The 22,725-nt window shown below is 39.4% G+C and overlaps 2 protein-coding genes across 2 annotated transcripts; one reads left to right on the forward strand and one right to left on the reverse strand.

Annotated features, from left to right (window-relative positions):
* Positions 1–247: 247 nt before the first annotated feature.
* Positions 248–5,518, forward strand: LOC139938463 (macrophage migration inhibitory factor-like). The gene is made up of 4 exons (XM_071934005.1): positions 248–358; positions 728–857; positions 2,131–2,300; positions 4,944–5,518. The coding sequence occupies exons 2-4, from the start codon at positions 750–752 to the stop codon at positions 5,008–5,010; spliced, it is 345 nt and encodes a 114-aa protein (XP_071790106.1). The 5' UTR covers positions 248–358; positions 728–749; the 3' UTR covers positions 5,011–5,518.
* Positions 5,519–9,099: 3,581 nt separating this feature from the next.
* Positions 9,100–20,991, reverse strand: LOC139938454 (uncharacterized). The gene is made up of 5 exons (XM_071933993.1): positions 20,692–20,991; positions 17,656–17,808; positions 11,684–12,252; positions 10,776–11,052; positions 9,100–10,118 (listed from the first exon to the last, which is right to left on the reverse strand). The coding sequence occupies exons 1-5, from the start codon at positions 20,735–20,737 to the stop codon at positions 9,832–9,834; spliced, it is 1,332 nt and encodes a 443-aa protein (XP_071790094.1). The 5' UTR covers positions 20,738–20,991; the 3' UTR covers positions 9,100–9,831.
* Between the last annotated feature and the right edge of the window lie 1,734 nt (positions 20,992–22,725).

Below are 22,725 nucleotides of genomic sequence, written 5' to 3' on the forward strand. Positions count from 1 at the left end.
TTGCAATTTCCTTACATTTTATTTACTCTTTACCCCACCCCCTATTTTGGCTTTAAAATCTGCCTAGTCATGGTTAAGAATATTTTGAGCCTGCCTGTACTAATCAGCGAGGTACACCTAGCAGATTAGGCTATGTGCACACGTCTTCAGTTTTTGTATCTGCAACAAGGAGCTGACGTAAGATCACTAGCGTAATTTTGTGGGTGATGTGGGTGGGGCCAAATAGAGTGGTGGTGGTTTGTTAAGACGACGATGAGACGGCAGGTTAGATTCATTTCGACTACTAAAGGTTGAGCGAGGAGGAGCGAAGACAATCTCTTCTTAAAAAAACTTCAGTTTGCACTTTCTTTGTAATCCGGTAAGTTTTTTTTTGTACCACAAATATTATTGACTGCTACTGCCGTCATGGTTATATCTATACTATTCGGGGTGTAATCTATTACTAGCTATAATAAAACTTATACCACCTTAACGAAAGTAGCAGTCAATACATTCGTACTATTAAAAGGTAGAAGTAGATAACAAATTGTTCAAAAGAAGCATGTGTAGGCCTACAGAAAATAATTGGCCTTGATTTGAGGAAACAAAACATGTTTTACATGAGAGGTTGAAAGTTATTGTTGGTGCAATTTCTTAAAGCTCGTTTGGCCTATATATCTACAAATGTAATAATTTTGTTAATATACTGAATTTAATCGCGATAACATCTGCTGTTTTCTTTGTATAGCTTCTTTTAAGTTAGCTTCAAGATGCCTCTGCTTACTATCAGCACCAATGTCAAGAAAGAGAAGATCCCTGCCGACTTTCTGAAGACGGCATCCGTTGCTATGCACGAAACCGTCGGGAAACCATTAGAGGTTGGTATTAAAACAAAATCTGGCACGACCCTCTCTGGATTAGAGAACCCCCACCCCTCAGGGGGACAATCCCGTGTTTTTTGAAAAGTTATAGTTAAGATGGGAAAGATGATTTCTGAACTATGTTTACGTACAAAAAAATGCTTCTTGGAAATAACTTTCGAGAAACAAAACTTGTCGCACAACTTTTTTAAAGCGCCATTGCTATACTTTGCCCGCTATGTGGCAAAGGCTGCCCCCCCCCCCCAAAAAAAAAGAAAGTTCTCTTATACCAACACACTCTTTTCATCTTGATATACAAAAGGACCTGTACCCTCCTAAAATCCTCAAAAGAATGTCAAAGAATCTGGTTGAAATCTGGACAATGGATTCAAATTCCGAGTCGGTTTGACGCGGACTCTCCATTTTGTATCGGTGTTGTTTTGTCAAAAGTTAACAAAAAGCGTAAACGTGGCTTTGAAACCGTGACTTTGTTTGCAAATGGGTTTAACTTCCGTGAAAAACTTGTCACACATTCTTAAAGCTCCGTCTGTATATGCTCGCTACACACACTCTTTTCATCTGATACAGAAGTCAGAAGTACCCAAAGAATTCCTGAGATTCCAATTACGCAACACAAAAGGAGTGTGTGTGTCTTGGTGGGGGGGGGGGGGGTACACCCCACTTATCGAGCCCAACAACGGCCATCGCTCATCACTGCTCTCCCACCGTCTCTTTCCAAATTGCACACTAACACATCTATGGCTGCACCTTCGCACTGAACAGGGAGAAAACGCACAGAGCGAAGGCCTCATGAATATTTTCTAGGCTCTCAAAATATTCTAAACCATGACTAGGCAGATTTTGGAGCCAAAATAAGGGGGTCACAGAGTAAACAACTAACAAAATACAAAGAAATTGCGACGTGGGGCTGTTTAGTATTTTACGCAAAGGAACTATTCCTGTAGATATCATGAATATTTGCTAGGCTTACAATATTTTTACCATGACAAGACAGATTTTCATAGCCCCAAAGGAGGTACAGTGTAAAATTGCGACATGTTGGCTATTAAATGTTTGGTCGTAACAACAAATTGGTAACTAAAAATAAGAACAGTTTGTCTAATGCACTGTACAAATTCCGTGAATGAAACAAAACACACCGAGTTCGTCTTTTTCTTCTTATTTTTCTTCTTTATCATGATGTTTACTTACACAATTTTTTTTCAATTCTTATTGAGTCTGATTTCACCGTTTGTTGTGTATTTTCCCTCCCCAATCCCCTCCCCTATAGGCCATTTCAGTGTACGTAAACCCAGATCAGATGATGGCATTTGGAGGAAGCGCAGACCCATGTGCAAAGGTCGACTTCATCAGCGCTGGAAAGATCGGGAAAGAAGAGAACAAGAAACACACAACGGCAATTACAGCACTCATGGAGAAACTGGGCGTGCCATCTAACAGGTATGTTATAAGGGTTTAGGCACTGGACACCTTTGGTCATAATGTCGTTAAAGACTAGTCTTAAAGAACAGTCTTCTCACTTGGTGTATCTCAACATTATGTACAAAATAACAAACCTGTGAAATTTCGAACTCAATTGGTCGTCGAAGTTGCGAGATAATAATGGAATAAAAAACACTCTCTTATAAATCTGAGGTCTCGAATTCAAATTCGTGGAAAACTACTTCTTTCTCGAAACTCCATTACTTCAGAGCATAGAGTAAGGACAGAGAATCAGAGGGAGCCGTTTCTCACAATGTTTAATACTATCAATAGCCACCCATTACTCGTTACCAAGAAAGGTTTTAGGCTAATAATTATTTTGAGTAATTACCAATAGTGTCCACTGCCTTTAAAGACAGTTGGCACTATTGGTAATTTTCAAAGACCAGTATTCTCACTTGGTGTTTCACAACATATACATAAAATAACAAACCTGTGAAAGTTTTAGGTAAATTGGTCGCCAAGGTTGCGAGATACTAATGAAAGAAAAAAAAACCACCATGGTCACACGCGAAGTTGTGTGCTTTCAGATGCTCGATTTCGAGACCCCAAATTCAAAATCTGAGGTCTCGAAATCAAATTCGTGGAAAACAACTTCTTTCTCGAAAACTACATTGTTTCAAAGTTTTTTTACTATCAATAGCTCCCAACTACTCATTACTAAGAAAGATTCTAGGCTAATAATTATTTTGAGTAAATACCAATAGTGTCCACTGCCTTTAAGATAAATTCATTTCAAACCAAATCAAATCTTTGTGTGTGTGTGTGTGTTTTGATTTTGTAATAGCTGCCTGTCCTTTTGCCTTTCTTATTTGTGTTTCTCTTGGCCCATTCCACACCAGTTTTGTTTCCCATAACCCCATTCTCAATCTGTCCTTGTTTCTTCGCTATTTGGTCATGTGACTTTGTTCCCCCTGTCACCCCGACTCTATCCTTTATCTCTCTCTTTTTTCACCTTTATCTTATATTGGCCATTTAAATTATTTATAATAATATAATAATTGCGATTCGTTCTTATTTACCTGCTTGTGTAGTGTATTTTTAATATTTTAATTAGGTACTTTTGTTTTGCTTAATTTGTTTATTGTACATGTCCTTGGAATGCTGAATTGAATACTCCTTTTATATCTTTTTATTTGCAACTTTGATAGGTCTTGAGCTCAATTTATGAGCTTGCTCAACCTTCAGAATGCGCACGGCTCTATAGCATTATCTGCAAGGTTGAACAATTTATGCAGCTGTGTAGTACCATTCATAATAGTAATTATCTTCAAGTACGTGCTAATTATCCAATCAGATTGGCAGAATGGAGTGGTGATAAAAACCTTTATAACACCCCTTGCAGGTATTGTGCCTGCTCATTGGTTTAGAGCGCGTCACATGACATGTCTTAGTTTTGCTAGACGACGGCCGTGTGATAGAGCGTCGGTTTGCCATGCGCTAGTCCGAAGACTAGCACATGGCGCCGTGCGCTAGTCCGACAGACTAGCACACGGCGTGCAGTACCCAGACGTCCGTTGCGTGTACGAGGATGATAAATTAATAGTCTGTAACCATTTCGGATTGTCCGACACTACATGCAACACAGTAGGTAAAAGTGTTTGCAATCTGTGTTCGCGTCGTCCGTGGAATGTAGCATTCAGGTCTGTAACTTAATAATAATAATACAGGTTTTAGAAATGTTTGGGGTGTTATAAAACAAATATTGACTGCTTTTACTCGTGCAATGGTTAAAAACTATGACTCCCTCGGTGATCCCCGGAGCGTTCTATTTTCCCTCGGCTTCGCCTCGGGAAAATAGAACGCTCCGTGGATCACCTCGGGAGTCATAGTTTTAACCATAGCACTCGAAGCAGTCAATATTTGTATAATATTGCACGGCTAATATCACTACCATGCTTCTTGTGTGTTCTATGTCACGCGCCAAGTTTGCTTGAAGATAAATACGTTATCACACACGCGCTCGTGGAAATACGGAAAATATAGCGCGTCTGCGTCCCATATCCAACTCGGCCTTCGGCCTCGTTGGATATGGGACGCAGAAGCGCTATATTTTTCCGTATTCCACTCGCGCTTGTGTGATAACTTATAATATTAATATCAAACCATTTTAGTGATATAACTCTATTGATGAAAATGTAGATTATTGTTATGACTGTAGATTCGTTATACGTATGAACGAATCTACAGTTGATTGTGTATTAGTTCAACTTTAAAATGACTGTCTTTCCAAAAATAACAGGATGGGATGGGAAAACATCAGCTGACTACACATGTTATAATATTTCAATTTCCAAAAACATTTTTCCAGTTAAACAATTTACTTTTAGTAAAAACATAATTTTAAACAAGTTGTCTCGATAGTGTTACAAGCACTGTATAATATACTTTTATAAATTTTGCAAATACTTATAAATGTGACCAAAACGTCGTTTTACAAAATACAAAGATTGGGGAAAATAGTGTAAGCCAGAGAAAGTGTAGATTCGTGATTACAATGTAGGCCTACTCGCCTTCTGCTCGTAAATTATAGCAACGAATCTACACTTTCTTGCCATTCTCCTTATTATAATTACACGATGGTCTGGTTTTTTTAAACAGATACTATATCCTCTTCACTGACATTGCTCCAGTAAACGTCGGCTTCAAGGGAAACATTCTGGGATAACTTCGGCCGTAAACTGCAGCTCAGAACCCCGTTTGGCATCCATTAGGGGACACCACAGATCTGTGCAACTCTGCCCGTTTTATTAGGTCTTCATTCCTTATCCTCAAAGCATGCTACGAGTTGGAAAAAGTTCGTCTATCGACCCAACCTCAAATTTCCTTAATTTGTAAATCAACGCATATCCACTTTATGTCCAATTTTGTGTGATGTGTCGTTAGACATTTTTTTTAAACCGAAAGTTATAATTTTTCAGTTGGTTGATGCAATGGTGGCAACATTTCCCAGTTCAGTTATGAATTTGAACAAGCTTCTCAACAATGCTTGAACTGTTGGTTGTTGATTATTTATTGATGTCAAACACACGTCCCCAAGTCTTTGATAAAAATAAATTCACATTTCTCTCGTAGCTATATTATTTGGTTAAGAAACTCGAGGATATTTAATTATGCGCGCTTTTTTATGACATGTGAATATTAATAAAGTGTTTAATACTTGTTAAATACCAAGAGTTGTTTTCGTAAGTTGAATTTTCTTTTCAGTTTCTGTTGTCGAAAGTGTTTTCTAAGCATGTGCATTACAAATGGCGATTGGCAAATGGCGTAATTATTTGTCGTAGCCGAGCGGTCTAGGGCCGGACCCAAGCCTCGGTGATGTCAGCAGCAGAGTGTCGGTTCGAATCCCGGTCATGGCACGTACGTGTGTCCTTGAGAAGGCATTAAACCATAAATTATTGCTTCGTAAAAAAGTTGGGAAAGTATTGTATTCTGCTCTACCAGCCAGGCTCCTTTAGTGGACGATACACATGGCCATATCATTACGGACTTTGAAGGAGGAGGGGGGGGGGGCGGTTTTACCCTGCTTCAGCCCGTAGAGTATAGGTGGCAAGGTGCCTCTGGGGCCAGCTGATTTTGGTCGGCAGCCCAAATCAGTTAGGTGTAGCCAAAGATTATAGAGCGCCGCAAGGCGCAGGATGCGGAACTCGGGCTGAAATGTGAAATCCCAAAGGACGCCATTTCGGCAAGTAACTCTTTTCATACAACAGTAGATCAGCGCAGTACAATGACCATTCCTATCAATGGGAAACAAAACATTCACTTGCTGAAATGGCGCCCATGCATATTTCACGGTCTTGGTGTAGCCCTCGCCTTACAGTGGTCGTTCGGTCTTGGGAGCATGACCAAGATACATAGAAACCTAAATGAATACACAAATAAGATGTGTCTGTTACATGACGTCGATTTGTATACATTTATTTATTTTTTAAACTATCTAATATCTATTTTTTTTTTATATAGGGTCTGTATACGCTTGGTAATGACTTTGGAAAATTATGGCGGTGCAACTTTACTCGCTAAGTATAGTGTAAGAAGCACATCAGCTTTGAATGCATTTTTCTTTTAACTTGTCACTTGAAATACAGCGGTTATGATACCCATTCTTGTCCAAGAAACTTGTAATTGTGTATTCCAATAATGCAGATCTAACATTTTCTGCGTGGACATTAACGCTTCAGATTTTAGGCAATATGCCTATCTCAAAAACGCAACCTCCTCTTGAAATGAAGTTTTCACAGTGTAGGTGGTAAATCTGCAACTATACTGATTAAAACAAGCTGTGAGTTCCCATTTTACAAAGCACATACAATCCATGTAAAAAGACTGGATTGCCCGGCCTTTAAAAAACAACTTAAAGTATTTAAAACACTGAATAATAATAGTATAGGTTTTCTCGGTAAATTTCGGAAAATGAGCAGCCAATTTAACCACTAAGCTATTCTATTTCGCATGAAATCGAATGCTACTGAAAAGGGTCATTCGATTTCGTTTTATGATTAGTCAAATGTAATGTTGCGTCATTCGATTTAAAAAAAATAATTATTCAATTTAACAATTCATCAAAGCAGCTTTCAAATTCGCAGACGCTTCTTGGGGCGGTTGTGTCACGAAAAAGAATGACGGTATGCTAAATTGAACAGAGTGCTAAAGGAATTTGACTCGACTCAAAACGAAGGTGAATGGCCGAATTCTGAATTTAAAACGCAGTAAAAACCGGAGAGGCAAAATAGCTTTAATTCGAACGCATGAAAATGAAATTGGCTGCTCATTTGTCGAATTTGACCGAGAAAACCTATAATAATAATAATGATTACATGTATATCACAGGGGTTTACTCCTCTGCATCATACTTTTGGTGTACTTGGTGTTTTTTTACCGAATCCTGCAATGGTGTAACTTCGGTAAAAACAGAATCGTATCAACACATCATTCTTTATCCCGATGCAATAAAGCACCACGGATGTAAATCCTGGGGATGAGCCCCTCCCCCACCCCCATTTTTGGAGGGGGCGGTCAATACCATCATCCAAAGAGAATCGAGGTGGCAAAACTTGAGCCAATTAACAATCAATATTGAGAAAAGAATTATCAAAATCACATACAATGTGCACACTATAGATTAATATACCATGGAATGACCTCCCTCTATCCAACACACAGCTAGCATACACTCCCTCTCCCTGACCGCACCCATGTACTCAACATACCCCAAAATTTCACCCATTCAAAACTTCATACTTGAACGGAACATAATGCCCTAAGGAATTTCTGGGGGGGGGGGTATACTTATCACTGCAGTCCCAAATAAGGCAAAGCATTTAAATATAACAAAGACACAGAATAACTACCTACTGGCCATGCCTACTGATGAATTATTCATGAGGTCAGCAAACTATTACTAAGCTCACAGCTACTGAGGAGGGAAATATTATATATACATGTCTCAATGAGGTTAAATTCTGACAATTACAATAAACTTAGTTATAATTATTATAAGGTGCTGTAAAAGAAATGCATGGGGTGCGAATTGCATGCAAATGGGCAGCCGTTGATTTCCAGCGAACTCTTCCGAACTTATTAATAATCTTAGGACCTTAGGCCGAGTTAGATTCCTTATAGACGATAGGAAATTTTGAACCCGCCCTAAATTAGGACTCCTGAGCAAGGACTAGTTACTCGTCCTGACTCGATGTGGGATTAATCCTAGCGTTTCATGAAATCGGCTGCAGTGAAAGTTTATGCTGCGTCCCAGATTATTTTTTGTCATCCCGGAATAAAAAATAAGCCATTAGGGTGAGCTCGGCAGAGAATGTACTGTTCTTTTGTAAATCAATGAGATACAGAATTAAAACTGCTTATAAACTTTTAAGATTATGCAAAACAAGGGTACCGTGTGACTATTTACCACATTGTCATTACATATAAAAACATCACTTCACTTACAACACATTTTGGTGCATACGGTACATTAGGCCTATATCGCCGTGTGCTTGGCAGAGAAAGTATTTTTTTTTTTAGTAAATCAGTTAGACACATAATTAAAACTGCTTAAATATAAACTTTTAAAGTGATGCAAAAACAGGAATCGTGTAACTATCTACCACATTGTCATTATAATATAAGAACATCACTTAACTTACAATATATTTTGTTGCTATGTACATTAGGCCTAAATCGCCGTGCGCTCGTCAGAGAACGTACCGTCCAAAGTGCGCTGCGCCCGACAGGTCGAGGTATCACCGGAGAAGGACCGAACGTGTGCTCTGCAGAAAGATGATAGAGCAATCACCACAACCTTTCCGAGAATATCAAACTTTAACTTCGACCCTGGTGGACAATTACATTCTGCATGCCACAAAGGAATCGAACGAGTATTCTAGCCGCAAAAATTAAACATTTCTTAGCTTTTGCCAATGATATTTTGTTTACGACCTCCGGCCTGTTATGAAACGAATATACTGAGATTGCGTGATAAAGGACGGTCCTTACTACAGAGCACAGTGTTGCGAAAACAATCTAGCTCAAAGCTGTGTGATCTGGGCCCAATTTCATAGAGCTGCTTAGCACAAAAATTTGCTTAGCACTAAATTTCTTCCTTGATAAAAACAGGATTACCAACCAAATTTTCATTTGTTGCATATTGCTTGTTACAGGTATTCAGCTGTTGTTTGCTTATCCTGAAAATCACATGGAAATTTGGTTGGTAATCCTGTTTTAATCAAGGCAAAAAATGTGATGCTAAGCAAATTTTGGTGCTTAGCAGCTCTATGAAATTGGGCCATGATCTGCATTGTATTGCATGCGATTCCTCTCACTGCATATGTACTATTATGTTTTTCTTTAAAACATGAAATCTATAAAAGCCTACAAAGCCTCGTACTACAAACTACAAATCCTCGTACATGCATTCAGCATAATACGCTGAAAGTATGTGAATCTCTGCCAACAAGTTTCAAAAATCTGAAAAATTTCTGATAAATTAATCCCGTGTAGTCTTTTAGTTGTTTATAATACATCAACATTTTAAAGAGCGCGTGTGCCAACCTCTAGCTCGTGACCTATAATGCGTTATGACGTCACCTTCACAATGGTCGCAGCTACGCCATTTCGGGAAGTGAAATGTTCCGCATGTGTTACACAGTGCAGTGCGCATTTTAGGCGATGCCGCATTGATAACCGTTTCCGAATAAGCGGCTACAGCTACGGCTATGGCTAGATGTCTGCGTCATCATGTGTTGAAGTATAGGACGTCCTTAAAAACTCCCTTAGCAATAGTCGATAGTCGCAGCCGTAGCTGAGTATAGCCGCCAATTCGGACAAAGGACTATCCCCGGCGGTATTTTTGTGTGTGAAGGGTTCCCTTTTTTTTAAAGAACAAAAGCTCCCATTTGAAAAGCACTACGACAGTGGCAGTTTTTGTGTACATGAAACAAATTTATCTCCCCGGCGATTGGGGCATACCATTATAGCGCGTGTGACGTCAGAGCTAGGAGACGCGCCGCATTTTCATATCAGTTTCTACAAATACGTAATTTCTGTAAGTACTCCACGTTATACCCCGTACAAAGGCTAGACTCCCCGTCAGCCCCTGGCCGTACTCTCCGTTCAGATTACTGTACAGAATCGAACCAACAGACTCTGTGCCGCAGGTGTCGAACCACCAGCCCCCCTTCAGCGAGTCAGCGCAGTTCAGCCCACTGTCCTGGTCGTTGTCACTGTCGTAGGTCGTGAAGGGGTGTCCGTTGCCCGCTTGCGGCGGTGAAAGAGAATCTTCTGTGGTGGATGAAATAAAATTAGAATAATTTATTAATTATAAATAAGCAATATTGTGAACAACCAAGTCGACCCGTTTAAACCATTATTAATCAATCAACACAGATGGAATTGTGTGTTAAATTGCGTTAAACACCGTTAGAGGGTCGAGACCAGAGCAACGAACTCAAGCTCTGGTGTTTCTGTTTAGCAGAGTGTGGGTTCGAATCCCGGCCATTACACTCATGTTTTCTTGAGCAAGACACGAAATTATAATTGCTTCTCTCCACCCAGGGGTAAATTGGTACCTGAGAGGGCAGAGTTTTTTCTTGCGATTGATTTATCCCAGTGCGCTACATTATTTGGCACACACGCTGTATACTCCCCACGGAGCTGACCAGGGGTACTGAGAAGCGGTTTGAGACGCCCTTCGGTGTATAAAGCGCTATATTATTATTAGTTTCAGACCCAACAAAGAAATTTATACAGAAATTTCCATGGCCCATCATTGTGGAGATTTATATTATAACAAAACCCAAAACATGATGCTGCTGCTGCTGCTGCTACTGCTGCTGCTGCTGCTGCTGCTGCTGCTGCTGCTGTTGCTGCTGTTGCTGCTGCTGCTGCTGCTGCTGCTGCTGCTGCATTGTATCAATGGCTAGGAAAGCTCATGCTTACGGATATATCCTGGTATACCGCTATATACCAAACTCAGGCTGTACAGTTCTCCAGCTATATTGAAGTTGTCATACAGAGCAAATCGATCTGTTGCTCTTGTCGCTTCATCTCGAACAATGTTCACCCTCATCTGCCATTCCTGGTCTACGGGTTCAGTGAGACGACGGAGGATCTCGTTCCCCAGCCAGAACGACCCTTCCTTGTCACCGAAACCATCCCTATACTCGGCCCAGCTGCGGGTGAAACTCACTGCCCCACTCACGCGTCTCTGGAAAACCTGCACACAAAAGTTACACAGTGCGAATTACAAAAAGTAGAGTACCGGGATTTCACAAAGAGTGACAACTAGTCTTATCTCGAGTTTGGACGAATTGCTCGTCCAGTTAGGACGAGTAACACTTGTCCTAACTTAGGACCAGCCTTGAAGTTTCAATATCTCCTTGGACTAGTCCTTTTAAGAGTGAAAACTCTTAAAAAATTGAACCCAGGTTGCCAGCTTTGGGGTTAAAAAAAAACCCAGATAATTTCTCTTTCTGAAAAAGGTAATGGAAGGTTGGAAAAAAAAAAATTCTTGTACATGTGCAGTAGGTGGGCATCAACGGAGAAAGCTCCATGGATTTTATTAGAATTCAGCTAAGGTTAATAAGCTGCTGAGACGAAGTCTATGTTCAAGACGTAATACTCAGTATATTGGACGCCCAGTATAATGATTCGAACACGCGGTGCACCATTTAAGAATGTTTTTATTGTGAATTATAGATATAAATGGTTTATTATTTTAAAATGCAAAAGAATACATCACGATCAAAATTTTGAATTGCGTGTAAATTTACCGGAAAATGAATAGTTGGGTGGCTATTAAGACGCTTCCGACAGAGACCACAGACAATCCCCAAAACTAAACTTACGATCCAGGCTTTTGAGTCAGTGGTCATGTCACACCTGACCTCCAGCCCGCCTGGGTAGCTTGTTGGGTAGATTGTGTACACACCACTCGCTGTATTGCCAGCATCTAATAAGGCCTGGCAGTCAGCTGCGGCACCCGGAGGTGGCGTTGGAGCAATAGTGGGTGCCTCGATGGTCGTAATTGGTGGCTGCGGTGCGGTGGTCGTGGTTGGCGGGTCGGTGGACGTCGTTGGCGGGTCGGTGGTCGTGGTTGGCGGGTCGGTGGTCGTAGTTGGCGGGTCAGTGGTCGTGGTTGGCGGGTTGGTGGTCGTAGAAGGTGGTTCGGTGGTCGCAGTTGGCGGGTTGGTGGTAGTGGTTGGCGGGTCGGTGGTCGTAGAAGGTGGGTCGGTGGTCGCAGTTGGCGGGTTGGCGGTCATTGTAGGCTGGTTGGTGGTCACAGTTGCCGGGCTGGTGGTCTTGGTTGGCGGGTTGGTGGTCTTGGTTTGCGGGTTGGTGGTCGTAGTTGGCTGGTGAGTAGTCGTAGTTGACGCCTTGGTGCTTGTGCGGGTGGATGTATTTGGCGGTTTGGTAACTGGAGAAGGCGAATCAGGTGCCGCACAGAAAGAAACAAATTTCAGAACAGAAGAATTAAAAAAATGCGGTAGTTCTAAATAAAATGATTTAAACTATTCTCTAACTTCCTTCCATTTGTACACTCTTTTATACACATGTGATGCCACAGGTCACAACGTCTATTATAGTCAAGTTATTAAAAACACTCGCTATTTTGTAAAATAATTACGCTCTCGTCTCCGCCATTAAGATGGATGAGTGCGAGGAAACATACAATTACTGTGCAAGTCTCGCGCGCACCGGAGCGAGAAAACACGACAACTGAAGAACTTTATTTTTTATGAATCAAATCTTTGCTTTAATTTATTCTTAATGCCGAATCTGAACAACAAAAATACCCTATAGAGCTTGTTGAAATTAGTTTCAGCTTTTTAAACAAATACACAATTATCGTTTAAAGTCTATGTATAGACAAAAGTAAAACTCTGGGACAAGGATGTTTGTTTGATCTTAAATTTGTTGAACCCCCTTTTGTAAATCTACGCCCGAATGTGAAACTACGCAAAGCTGGTTTATACGCGGACGCACAATGGTCGCAAGGGCGTTAGATAAACGCGTGACGCAGTTTAAAGAGGAAGCCGACGCCTAAACGACCAATGAAAAGGCTTTTCACCCCGCGCGACAAAAACAAGCGTCTGCGTAAGTTTCGTGATCGGAGATGGGCACAAATTCTTAATTTTTACCAAGTAACCTGACCTGAGGTCAAGTTTAAATATCGGTTTTTCTTCGTTATTATGTTGACTTTATTTTTACTTTTATATATGATGTTAATAAGTATTACATTTTTAACAACATATGTCATTTTTATGATCATAATTAACATTAAACTAAAGTAATGGACGAAACAAAATCTCCCCAACGTAAATCTCCATAATGTTGGGACCACAATGGTCCCGGAAGTTCAAATCCGCGCGAGACTTGCACAGTCTATTCGCCTAGTCCAAGAACCTCATCACATGATTTTGTGTATATACACACAAGCACAGAATGTTCATATACATAATCAAATTGATTATACCATCTCGCATGAGGTCTCGAAATCCAGCATGAAAGCACACAATTTACATTATTATCTCGCAACTTCAACGACCAATTGAGTAAATATGTTCACAGGTTTGTTATTTTGTGCGTATGTTGAGATAGCCTACACCAAGTGAGAAGACTGGTCTTTGACAATTACCAAAGGTGTCCGGTGTCTTTAAGGAGTAAACTTCAATACCCAGGTTTTCGCTGCGCACTTTAGACAGTGGACTATTGGTAATTACGCAAAATAATTATTAGCATAAACCCTTACTTGGTAACGAGTAATGGGGAGCTGTTGATAGTACTATAAAACAGAGTGAGAAATGGCTCCCTCTGAAGTGATGTAGTTTTCGAGAAAGAAGTGATTTTCCACGAATTAGACTTCGAGACCCCTGATTTAGTATTTGAGGTCTCGAAATCAAGCATCTGAAAGCACACAACTTCGTGTGACAAGGATGTTTTTTTTTCTTTCATAGTTATCTCGCAACTCCGACGACCAATCAAGCTCAAATTTTCACAGGTTTATTATTTTATGCATATGTTGAGATACACAAAGTGAGAAGACTGGTCTTTGACAATTACCAACAGTGTCCAGAGTCTTTAAAGACATGTTTTGAAGAATGTTTATGAATTACATGAGACCGATTTATGTCGTATTACCTTGTAACATTAGTAATACTTCGTGCTGCGTTGGCAACTTGAATATTCTCAAGGACGGGATAAAAATTAATTATTCATTCTGTTCCAATCACCCATCATTTTCATTGTTGGCGTAAAACAACGAAATAATATTAATGCCCACCGTCGTTAAGGTTACCGTGACAACAAATTATATTTACACAAACACAAACCAGTTTTGCGGGAAGAGTGATGAATTATCCATTACTCGTTTGTAATTCCGTCTATAGTGCAGATGAGTCAGGACAATAAAAAAAGGTGATAATTTCCAAAAAGCCATCATCAAAGTGAAATGCACCATTGTTTTCAGCGAACACACCATTCAACCGACCATGGCCCAAATTCATGAAGCCTGTACACGCACAGAAAAGTACTGCGTTACAGAAACAGGTTCCGGCCTAAATTACTTTAAAGGCACTGGTCATTATTGGTAGTTCCTAAAAATAATTTTGAGCATTATAAAACGTATTACTTGCATGGTGAAGAGCTATGGAGAGCTGTTGAAAGTAATAACACATTGTGAGAAACGATTCTCTCTGAAGTGACGTACGGCTTTTGAGATAGAGGTAATTTATATCCACACTATAGTTGGTAGTTGTCTAAGACTACTCTTCTCACTTGGTGTATCCCAACATATGCATAAAATAACAAACCTGTGAAAATTTGAGCTCAATCGGTCATCGAAGTTGCGAGATAGTAATGAACAAAACACCGTTTCTCGCAATGTTTTATAACATCAACTTCTCCGGCCATTACTCGTTACCAAGAAATGTTGTATGCTTATAACTATTTTGAGTAATAACCAATAGTGCCCAATGCCTTTAAAATACTTCAGGCCTGAAGCCTTTTTAGGCATCTGAAAGCACTCAAATTTTGTGTGCAAAAAGGACATTTTTTTGTTCGTTATCCTCTTGCAACTTTGATGACAAATAAATTGAATCAAACAAATTACAGATTTGTTATTTGATGCATATTTTGGGATACACCAAGTGAGAATACTGGTCTTCAGGAATCACCAACTTGAGGCGTCCATCCCTTTAGTTTACACTCTTGTGACTGGTGTCCCACTAAATTTTTGCTAAGCAAAGTAATTCGTCAAGCGGTATTTTCTGCTGAGCAGCTTTATGCAATTGGGCCCTGTCAAATTATAAGCAGCAACAAGATGTTTAAGACTATGGTCCAATTTCATGGCTCTGTTTCATTCTGACCTTGCGATCACCTTTCTTCGCTTACAGGGCAAGCGCAAAATGTTTAGGCTGGCTGTGTATTTAGCGAAGAATGTATTCAAGGCAGTGGACACTACTGGTAATTGCCAAAGAGTAGCCTTCACAGTTGGTGTGTCTCAACATATGCATAAAATAACAAACCTGTGAAAATTTGAGCTCAATCGGTCATCAACATTGCGAGATAACAATGAAAGAAGAAAACACCCTTGTCACACGAAGTTGGGTGCGTTTAGATGGTTGATTTCGAGAACTCAAATTCTAAACTTGAGGTCTCGAAATCAACTTCGTGGAAAACTATGGCACTTCAGAGGGAGCTGTTTCTCACAATGTTTTACACCAAAAACCTTTCCCCATTGCTCGTCACCAAGAAAGGTTTTATCTAATATTTATTTTGAGTAATTACCAATAGTGTCCACTGCCTTTAACAACCTGCCGAAGCAACCATCCCCTGCTTCCGTAATTACCGATCATTTGCTTACGGTAAGCAGAGTAGGCCTGGAATTTCATCTTTGAAAGGGCAAGGCCATGTTAATTTTGTAAAGGGCACTTCCATTGTAAAATCTTACAGTGCTATTCACACGACAGCTATTTAGCCAGGGTCCCTTGCTTAATTTTAGCATGGTTGTAAAATGTATAGCAATGTTTGACAAAATTTCGGAAGAGAACTTGGAAAATAGAACAAATCGTGGTCCTTTCAGATTTTGTAAAATTGTACAACCATATTCTACAATTTAGCAAAGGACCTAAATTGCTCACGTGTGAAAGGGGTTTATGTGACATTTTTAAAGGGGCACCAAGGCAAAGACCAGGGGCATCGCAGGCCATGGCCTACATGACATCCTTGTGATTCAAGGCCTGTCAGAGCAACAACACTAGGCCCTGTCAAGAAAAAAGAAAACAAGAAAAAACACTAGTGGTACCCGGGGTAGTCAGTTCTATTCTCTCGAGTTTGACAGCATTTCCTTCAGAAATGTTTATTTTAGAAGATTGGTGGTACTGGTATGGACTTCAAGGGGGTTTGCGGCATTTAAACTAGACAATATTGATTGTTCTTCTCCTTCAATAATTCACAAATTGTGTACTTACACATTAAAAGGAAAATTGTCTGTCCCTACCTTTGGTTTTCGGAATCGTACGGCTGTTTTTAAACCATAAATGTTGAGTATACATACACAACAAAACTAACTTCACCTTTAAAAGGTTGATATTTCATTTTGCAGATTTCGCTGAAAATCCAGAGCAAAAAATTAATACGCACGCAGAAAGAATAATCCCCTTTACAAAATCTGAGAATCGCTACTGATCAAAAGTGACCATCTGATATTCTATCTTGGTGTACACCAATACAACATGTTTTTAAACATGACAACTCTGCTAACATTTGGACTTATTTAATTATTTATTTATTTCTTTCCATTCAGTAAGAAAAACTCACTGATTTCCCATGGATCTCAGCTAATAACAAACTACAGAAGTGAACTTAAGATAAAAATATTACAAATTTACACAGAAAAACATTGCACATTCATTTAAAAAAAGCACTAGATCCAAGCACACATACATTTGGTCATCGAAGTTGCTAGAAAATAATTAAAGAAAAACACGCCTTGTTATACTGTACTAATTTGTGTGCTTTCAGAGGCCAAATAAAAAGTTTCAGACCTGTGTTATTTGAGTGAGAAATTACTTCTTTCTCATCAACTACAATACTCCACAGAGGCAGCCGTTTCTCACGATGTTTATACTGTCAAAAACTCTCCATTGCTCGATACCAAGTATAGGTTTTCTCGGTCAAATTCGGCAAATGAGCAGTCAATTTCATTTTCATGCGTTCGAATTTAAGCTGTTTTGCCTCTCCAGTTGTTACTGCGTTTCAAATTCAGAATTCGGCCATTCAATTTCGTTTTTTGAGCGAATCAAATTTCTTTAGCACTCTGTTCAATTTAGCGTTTTATACTACCAAAAACTCTCTCAATTGCTCGATACCAAGAATTAAAGTTGTTATGCTGACTGACAATTATTTTGAATAATTGCCAATAGGCGGTCAAATTTAAAGACACTGGACACTAATGAAAATTGTATAACAAACCTGTGAAAATTTGAGCTCAATTGGTCGTCGAGGTTGCGAGATAACTATGAAAGAAAAAACACCCTTTTCACACGAAGTTGTGTGCTTGAGACCTCAAAGTCTAATATCTGAGAACTCGAAATCAAATTCGTGTAAAATTACTTCTATCTCGAAAACTACGTTACTTCAGAGAGAGCCGATTCTCACAATGTTTTATACCATCGACATCTCCTAATTACTCGGTTTTATGCTAATAATTATTTTGAGTAATTACCAATAATGTCCACTGCCTTTAATGATTAATATTCCATCAAATTCACTGAAATACTGCCAGACATTTTTGACATTCGAAGCATAAGATACTAACCTTTCGGTGTAGTATTAAGACCAGGACACCTTCTCTTGATCTCTTTAAGGAATGACTTCACCCAGGCGTATGGAGAGCCTTCGTCGCCATCAAGGTGATGTAACGGGCAGCGATAACACAGACCCATGCCCTCATCTGTCGTAGCCAAACTGACTAAGAAAATAAGACACATGTCTTTAAGACACTGGACACTATTGGTTATTGTCAAAGACCAGTCTCCTCACTTGGTGTATCTCAACTTGTGCACAAAATAACAAACCTTTGAGCTCAAATGGTCGTCGAACTTGCGAGATAATAATGAAAGAAAAAAACACCCTTGTCACACGAAGTTGTGTGCATTCAGATGCTTACTTGTGGAATATTACTTGTTTCTCGAAAACTACGTCACTTCAGAGGGAGCCGTTTCCCACAATGTTTGATATACTATCAACCTCCATTACTCGTCACCAAGAAAGGTTTTATGCTAATAATTATTTGGACTAATTACCAATAGTGTCCACTGCCTTTAAAGTCACCTGGAAATAGATTTTTTTCTTTCAAACATAAGAGTATATGCTTACGAACAATAAAACAATTTTCTTAGTAATTGTTTGTCACGATTTATATGTTTAAAAAATATATAAAGTTGTTTGGGGGGCTGACTCCGCCTACCCCTTTTGTGACGTCAATCGAGACAGACTTTGCCTGCAATGCGTAAAGTAAACACACGTGCAAAGTACATGTACGTCCAAGTCGTGAGTTGGTACATTTCAAAAAGTGTTTTTCTGCATTCAGCAGCAATACACCTGGTCGGCATTGCCGGAAAAAAACAACAATTTCTTTTTTTGAAACGTACAAACTCACGATTTGGTCCGTACATGTACTTTGCAATATTGTGTTTACTCTACGCATTACAGGCAAAGTCTGCCTCGATTGACGTCACGAACAGCGCCCTCTCGGGTCGGGGTCTACTCTTAAATTTGTAAATAACATAAGAACTGATTTTCTTAAACCCTTAGTTAACTGTTTATTCACATTCCACTCATCAAAACACATATATTAGTGACAAAAGCTTTATTTTGAAAAAATACCACTTCCAGGTGACTTTAATAGTTTGGAAAACTGCATCGATTACATATAAACAGTCTAGTGCAAAACCACTAAGGTGTTATATTGACACCATGGGTGTCGTCACAAGAAGATACCCAAAAGAGGATCAAAATTAACACCATACATAACACCAATGTTATTTTGTTTGCAGAAACTAGTGTTATTTTTACACCCTGTCTTGTAAATTTTGATTGCTTTGTGGTAGCTATATGTGACAACACCATTGGTGTCAATTTTTAACACCCAATTTTCGCAGTGTATACAGAACCAGCAAAAAAAAAAACAAGCGGAAAACGCAATTTCAAGTGGCTCTGTGTATCAAACAAACACACTCCATGGGAACAGCCAAACTAAGAACCGATCTTGAAATGGCTAAAACCCGTGTCGAACTCGGGGGGGGGGGGGGTTATTAAATTCGAGATCTGTGGTGTGGGTCTCAAAAGTTCCACTACCGCACCTGGATGTTGGTGAACTGGGGGGGGGGGGCATAATATCAATGATAACTGTGCCATCACCTCCTCCCATATTACGGTAGTGTTTAAGGTCAAATGTCAAGCTTTCAAATACGGGAGGGGTCTTTGGCCCGCCTAGAAGTGTGTCTGATCTATCCCCGCACCCCAAACCAATATTTTAGGGGTCAATAGTGTGGAAGTATTGTTTGCCAAATTATATAAAATGAGTAGGATAAATGGCCTTGGATTTCGATCCAAACCGGACCGTCTTCAGAGGCATAAACAAGTACAAACAAATAAGTATCAATCTACAGAGAAAAGGAATGGGAAAGGCTTAAGAGAAGTGATCCAGAAAAAGCGGGAAAATTATAGTCAGTTAAAGGGACACACCGGCCGAATTGGGCTATTTGGGCTACAAAATAGACCAAGATATGACTTCAACGGTCTTCCAGGAATGAAGAAGAACAGTCCTTAAAAAAAATCATCAAATTTAGCCGTTTTTGAGCATTTTAAGACAAAAACGCAGGTCGCGTGATTGTTCTAACCAAAAAGTGGTACAAACAATCACGTGACCTTCCGGGCTAGTTTTACTTTCAGCCGTCTAAAAGTAACTTACTTAATCAAATTTAAATCTTTTTTTTACAAAATTATTTACGAATAATTGACGAAAAAGATAATGTATTCAAATTATCGCTACAAAATGTAAATAATGGTAAAAAATCTAACGTAAGATTCACATTCAAAGAGCCCGTGTAACGGAAGCTTGTTATATGGCCGCTTTGGTTTTTTAAAATCATTTTTCGCTAAATACGTGACATTTTGATGATTTTTTTTACAGCAACCATCTAAACAAAATATTATTTATGATTCTACACCCCTAAATTGCGTAAACGGTGAGCCGGTGTGTCCCTTTAAAGTTTCTATTTTAGAAACGATTTGTGGCTATGAAGCAATAGGAGTAAAGTGGTGAGGACAATGGATGTTTAGTATGAAATGATGGATTACTGGACCATAAAAGTGGTAAGGGCATTGTTTGTAAATAACAGTACGGGGAACCATGATAGAGTAGGATTAGAGGGTAAGTTGCATATTAAGGATGCAACTATTAATGGGCAATTAAAAACGACAAGATAAAATGTAGAGTGATAGTTAAAAGAGGCATGAGATGGAGAGAACGGGTTATAATACATTTGTAAATGGAAATACTTAATAACCAATATACAAATAAAAATAACATTAGAACATAAAAAACACCCAGATTAATATTTACATTTTATTTACAGAATATAAATTTATATGCATCAAATACATTTTCAGGCAGAAGTGAATGCTACAAGAAGGTCCGGTTCGGATCGAAGGCTAAGGCCATCTACTACCCATAGGCCTACTCATTTTATATATGAGTAGGGTATAGATGGCCTTAGATTTCAATCCGAACCGGACCTTCTTCATTATATTTTTAATAACTAAATGATTCAGAGCATTATCAACTTACCAAATGCGACTGTGACAAGTGCCACCAAAGCTATAGAAGACGACATCTTGTTGTTACCGGTCAATATCGCTGCCCGTCGTATTCAGTTTTCACGTCGGTCGTATTCCGCAGCAGACAACGACGAGCTGCGAAGTTGCAACGCAAATGTCTTGGGAGCGGAACGCGTCCAATCCAGGCGTGCTCCTATAAACGACGCCTTGCTGCTAATCCTCGGTGATCTCGTTCCCGGGGAGCGCACCAAAGAAGAAAATAAGTTGCCTTTGGAAATTTGAACCGCGTATTTTTCACTAATTTGTGAAAAAGGAGAACGTTGACTATTATCTTTGCCAGCCAAAGCGATTTGGTTCAAATGTTAACCTCGTGATGGATCTTGGTCTATTAAAACGATGCGCACTGCAGGCGCAGCCGACTAGTAAATAACATACGGTACATACTAATTGACATATACCCGCGTTTTGTATACTGGTATTAGAATGACACTCGACAAAAAGCATATCTTTCGTGGGCTGTGCTCGATTTCAGCGTTACTCGACGGCACCTGTGGCAGCTAACGGCTACTGGAGTACATGCGCTTTACAAGGCGTATAATATTTACTTAGCACTGTGGTAAGTAGAGACACGAAGTTGGACCTAGCACTGGCGAACCCAGACCCAAGATGGAGCATGCTGCGAGCGCAGAGCATGGAGCCTTTACGGTGTGGGGTTCCGGGGAAAAGTGTTTTCATTCTATAGATGATATGGTGCAATCTAAGGCAAATGAGAGGCATAAAAATGACGAAGTAAAAGAAAAAAGAAAAAAAAAACATAACAAATTAGTTTTGAGCTTTAGAATTTGGGCCTTTGGGATTTGGGAAGAGACGTAGTGCAGTGTCAGTTCAGGAAAACTGTATCAGTAGTCAGCATTACATTTTAAAGTTTACATCAGGAAAAACAGTTTTGAAATTCCAGTTACATCATCAATATAAACAATGAGGGCTTGGTCGGTTTAGATTCTTTTTTGTCCAGTGCGGTATATACTCTGCATATTAATATTAATGCATACATAGTAATTCCACTGAGTAAAATTGAGGGGTTGCAATTTTTAATTTTGCTTCTTTACAAAAGGGGGAAATTGATATTATGAAGTATAGTATTAACTTGCTGTTATTATGACATTTCAAAATCAAAATTAAAGTCACCTGGACGTGGTATTTTTCAAAATAAAGCTTTTGTCACTAATATATGTGTTTTGACGAGTGGAATGTGAATAAACAGTTAACTAAGGTTTAAAAAAATCGGTTCTTATATTATTTACAAATTTAAGAGTATACCCCGACCCGAGAGGGCGCTGTTCGTGACGTCAATCGAGGCAGACTTTGCCTGTAATGCGTCGGGCAATGCCGACCAGGTGTATTGCTGATGAACGCAGAAAAACACTTTTTGAAACGTACCAACTCACGACTTGGACGTACATGTACTTTGCACGTGTGTTTACTATACGCATTGCAGGCAAAGTCTGCCTCGATTGACGTCACAAAAGGGGTAGGCGGAGTCAGCCCCCCAAACAATTTTATTTATTGTTTAAACATATAAATCGTGGCAAACAATTACTAAAAAAAATTGTTTTATTGTTCGTAAGTATATACTCTTATGTTTGAAAGAAAGAAAAATTATATTTCCAGGTGACTTTAAAATGTATGTTTAGTTGATTGCTTATAATGGATGTACGCAAGGTTTACGGGGGGAAAATGAGAAAAGATATCAGAAACTTCTCAGTGAATATGGCATTAAAAGGAACACAGTCGGATAGCGCCCTTGAAGAAGGTGATGTGGGCGATATTTGAATCTGCTCCATGCCCAGAAAATCGCAAAAACAGCTTGAGAGTGATGCGACAACTGTGAACTCAGGATTATGTCATTGGGCGGGGAGGGGGTGGGCTAATGTAACGGGTGGATGGGGGGCCTTTGTGGTTGAGCTTTTAGCGTTTTGGGGTTTAAAACATCAAGCCATCGTAACCCTATAAAACCAACGAAACACACTTTAAGCACTTCTGT

The sequence above is a fragment of the Asterias amurensis genome, chromosome 6, assembly GCF_032118995.1.
Source record: "Asterias amurensis chromosome 6, ASM3211899v1".
Taxonomy (NCBI): Eukaryota; Metazoa; Echinodermata; class Asteroidea; order Forcipulatida; family Asteriidae; genus Asterias; species Asterias amurensis.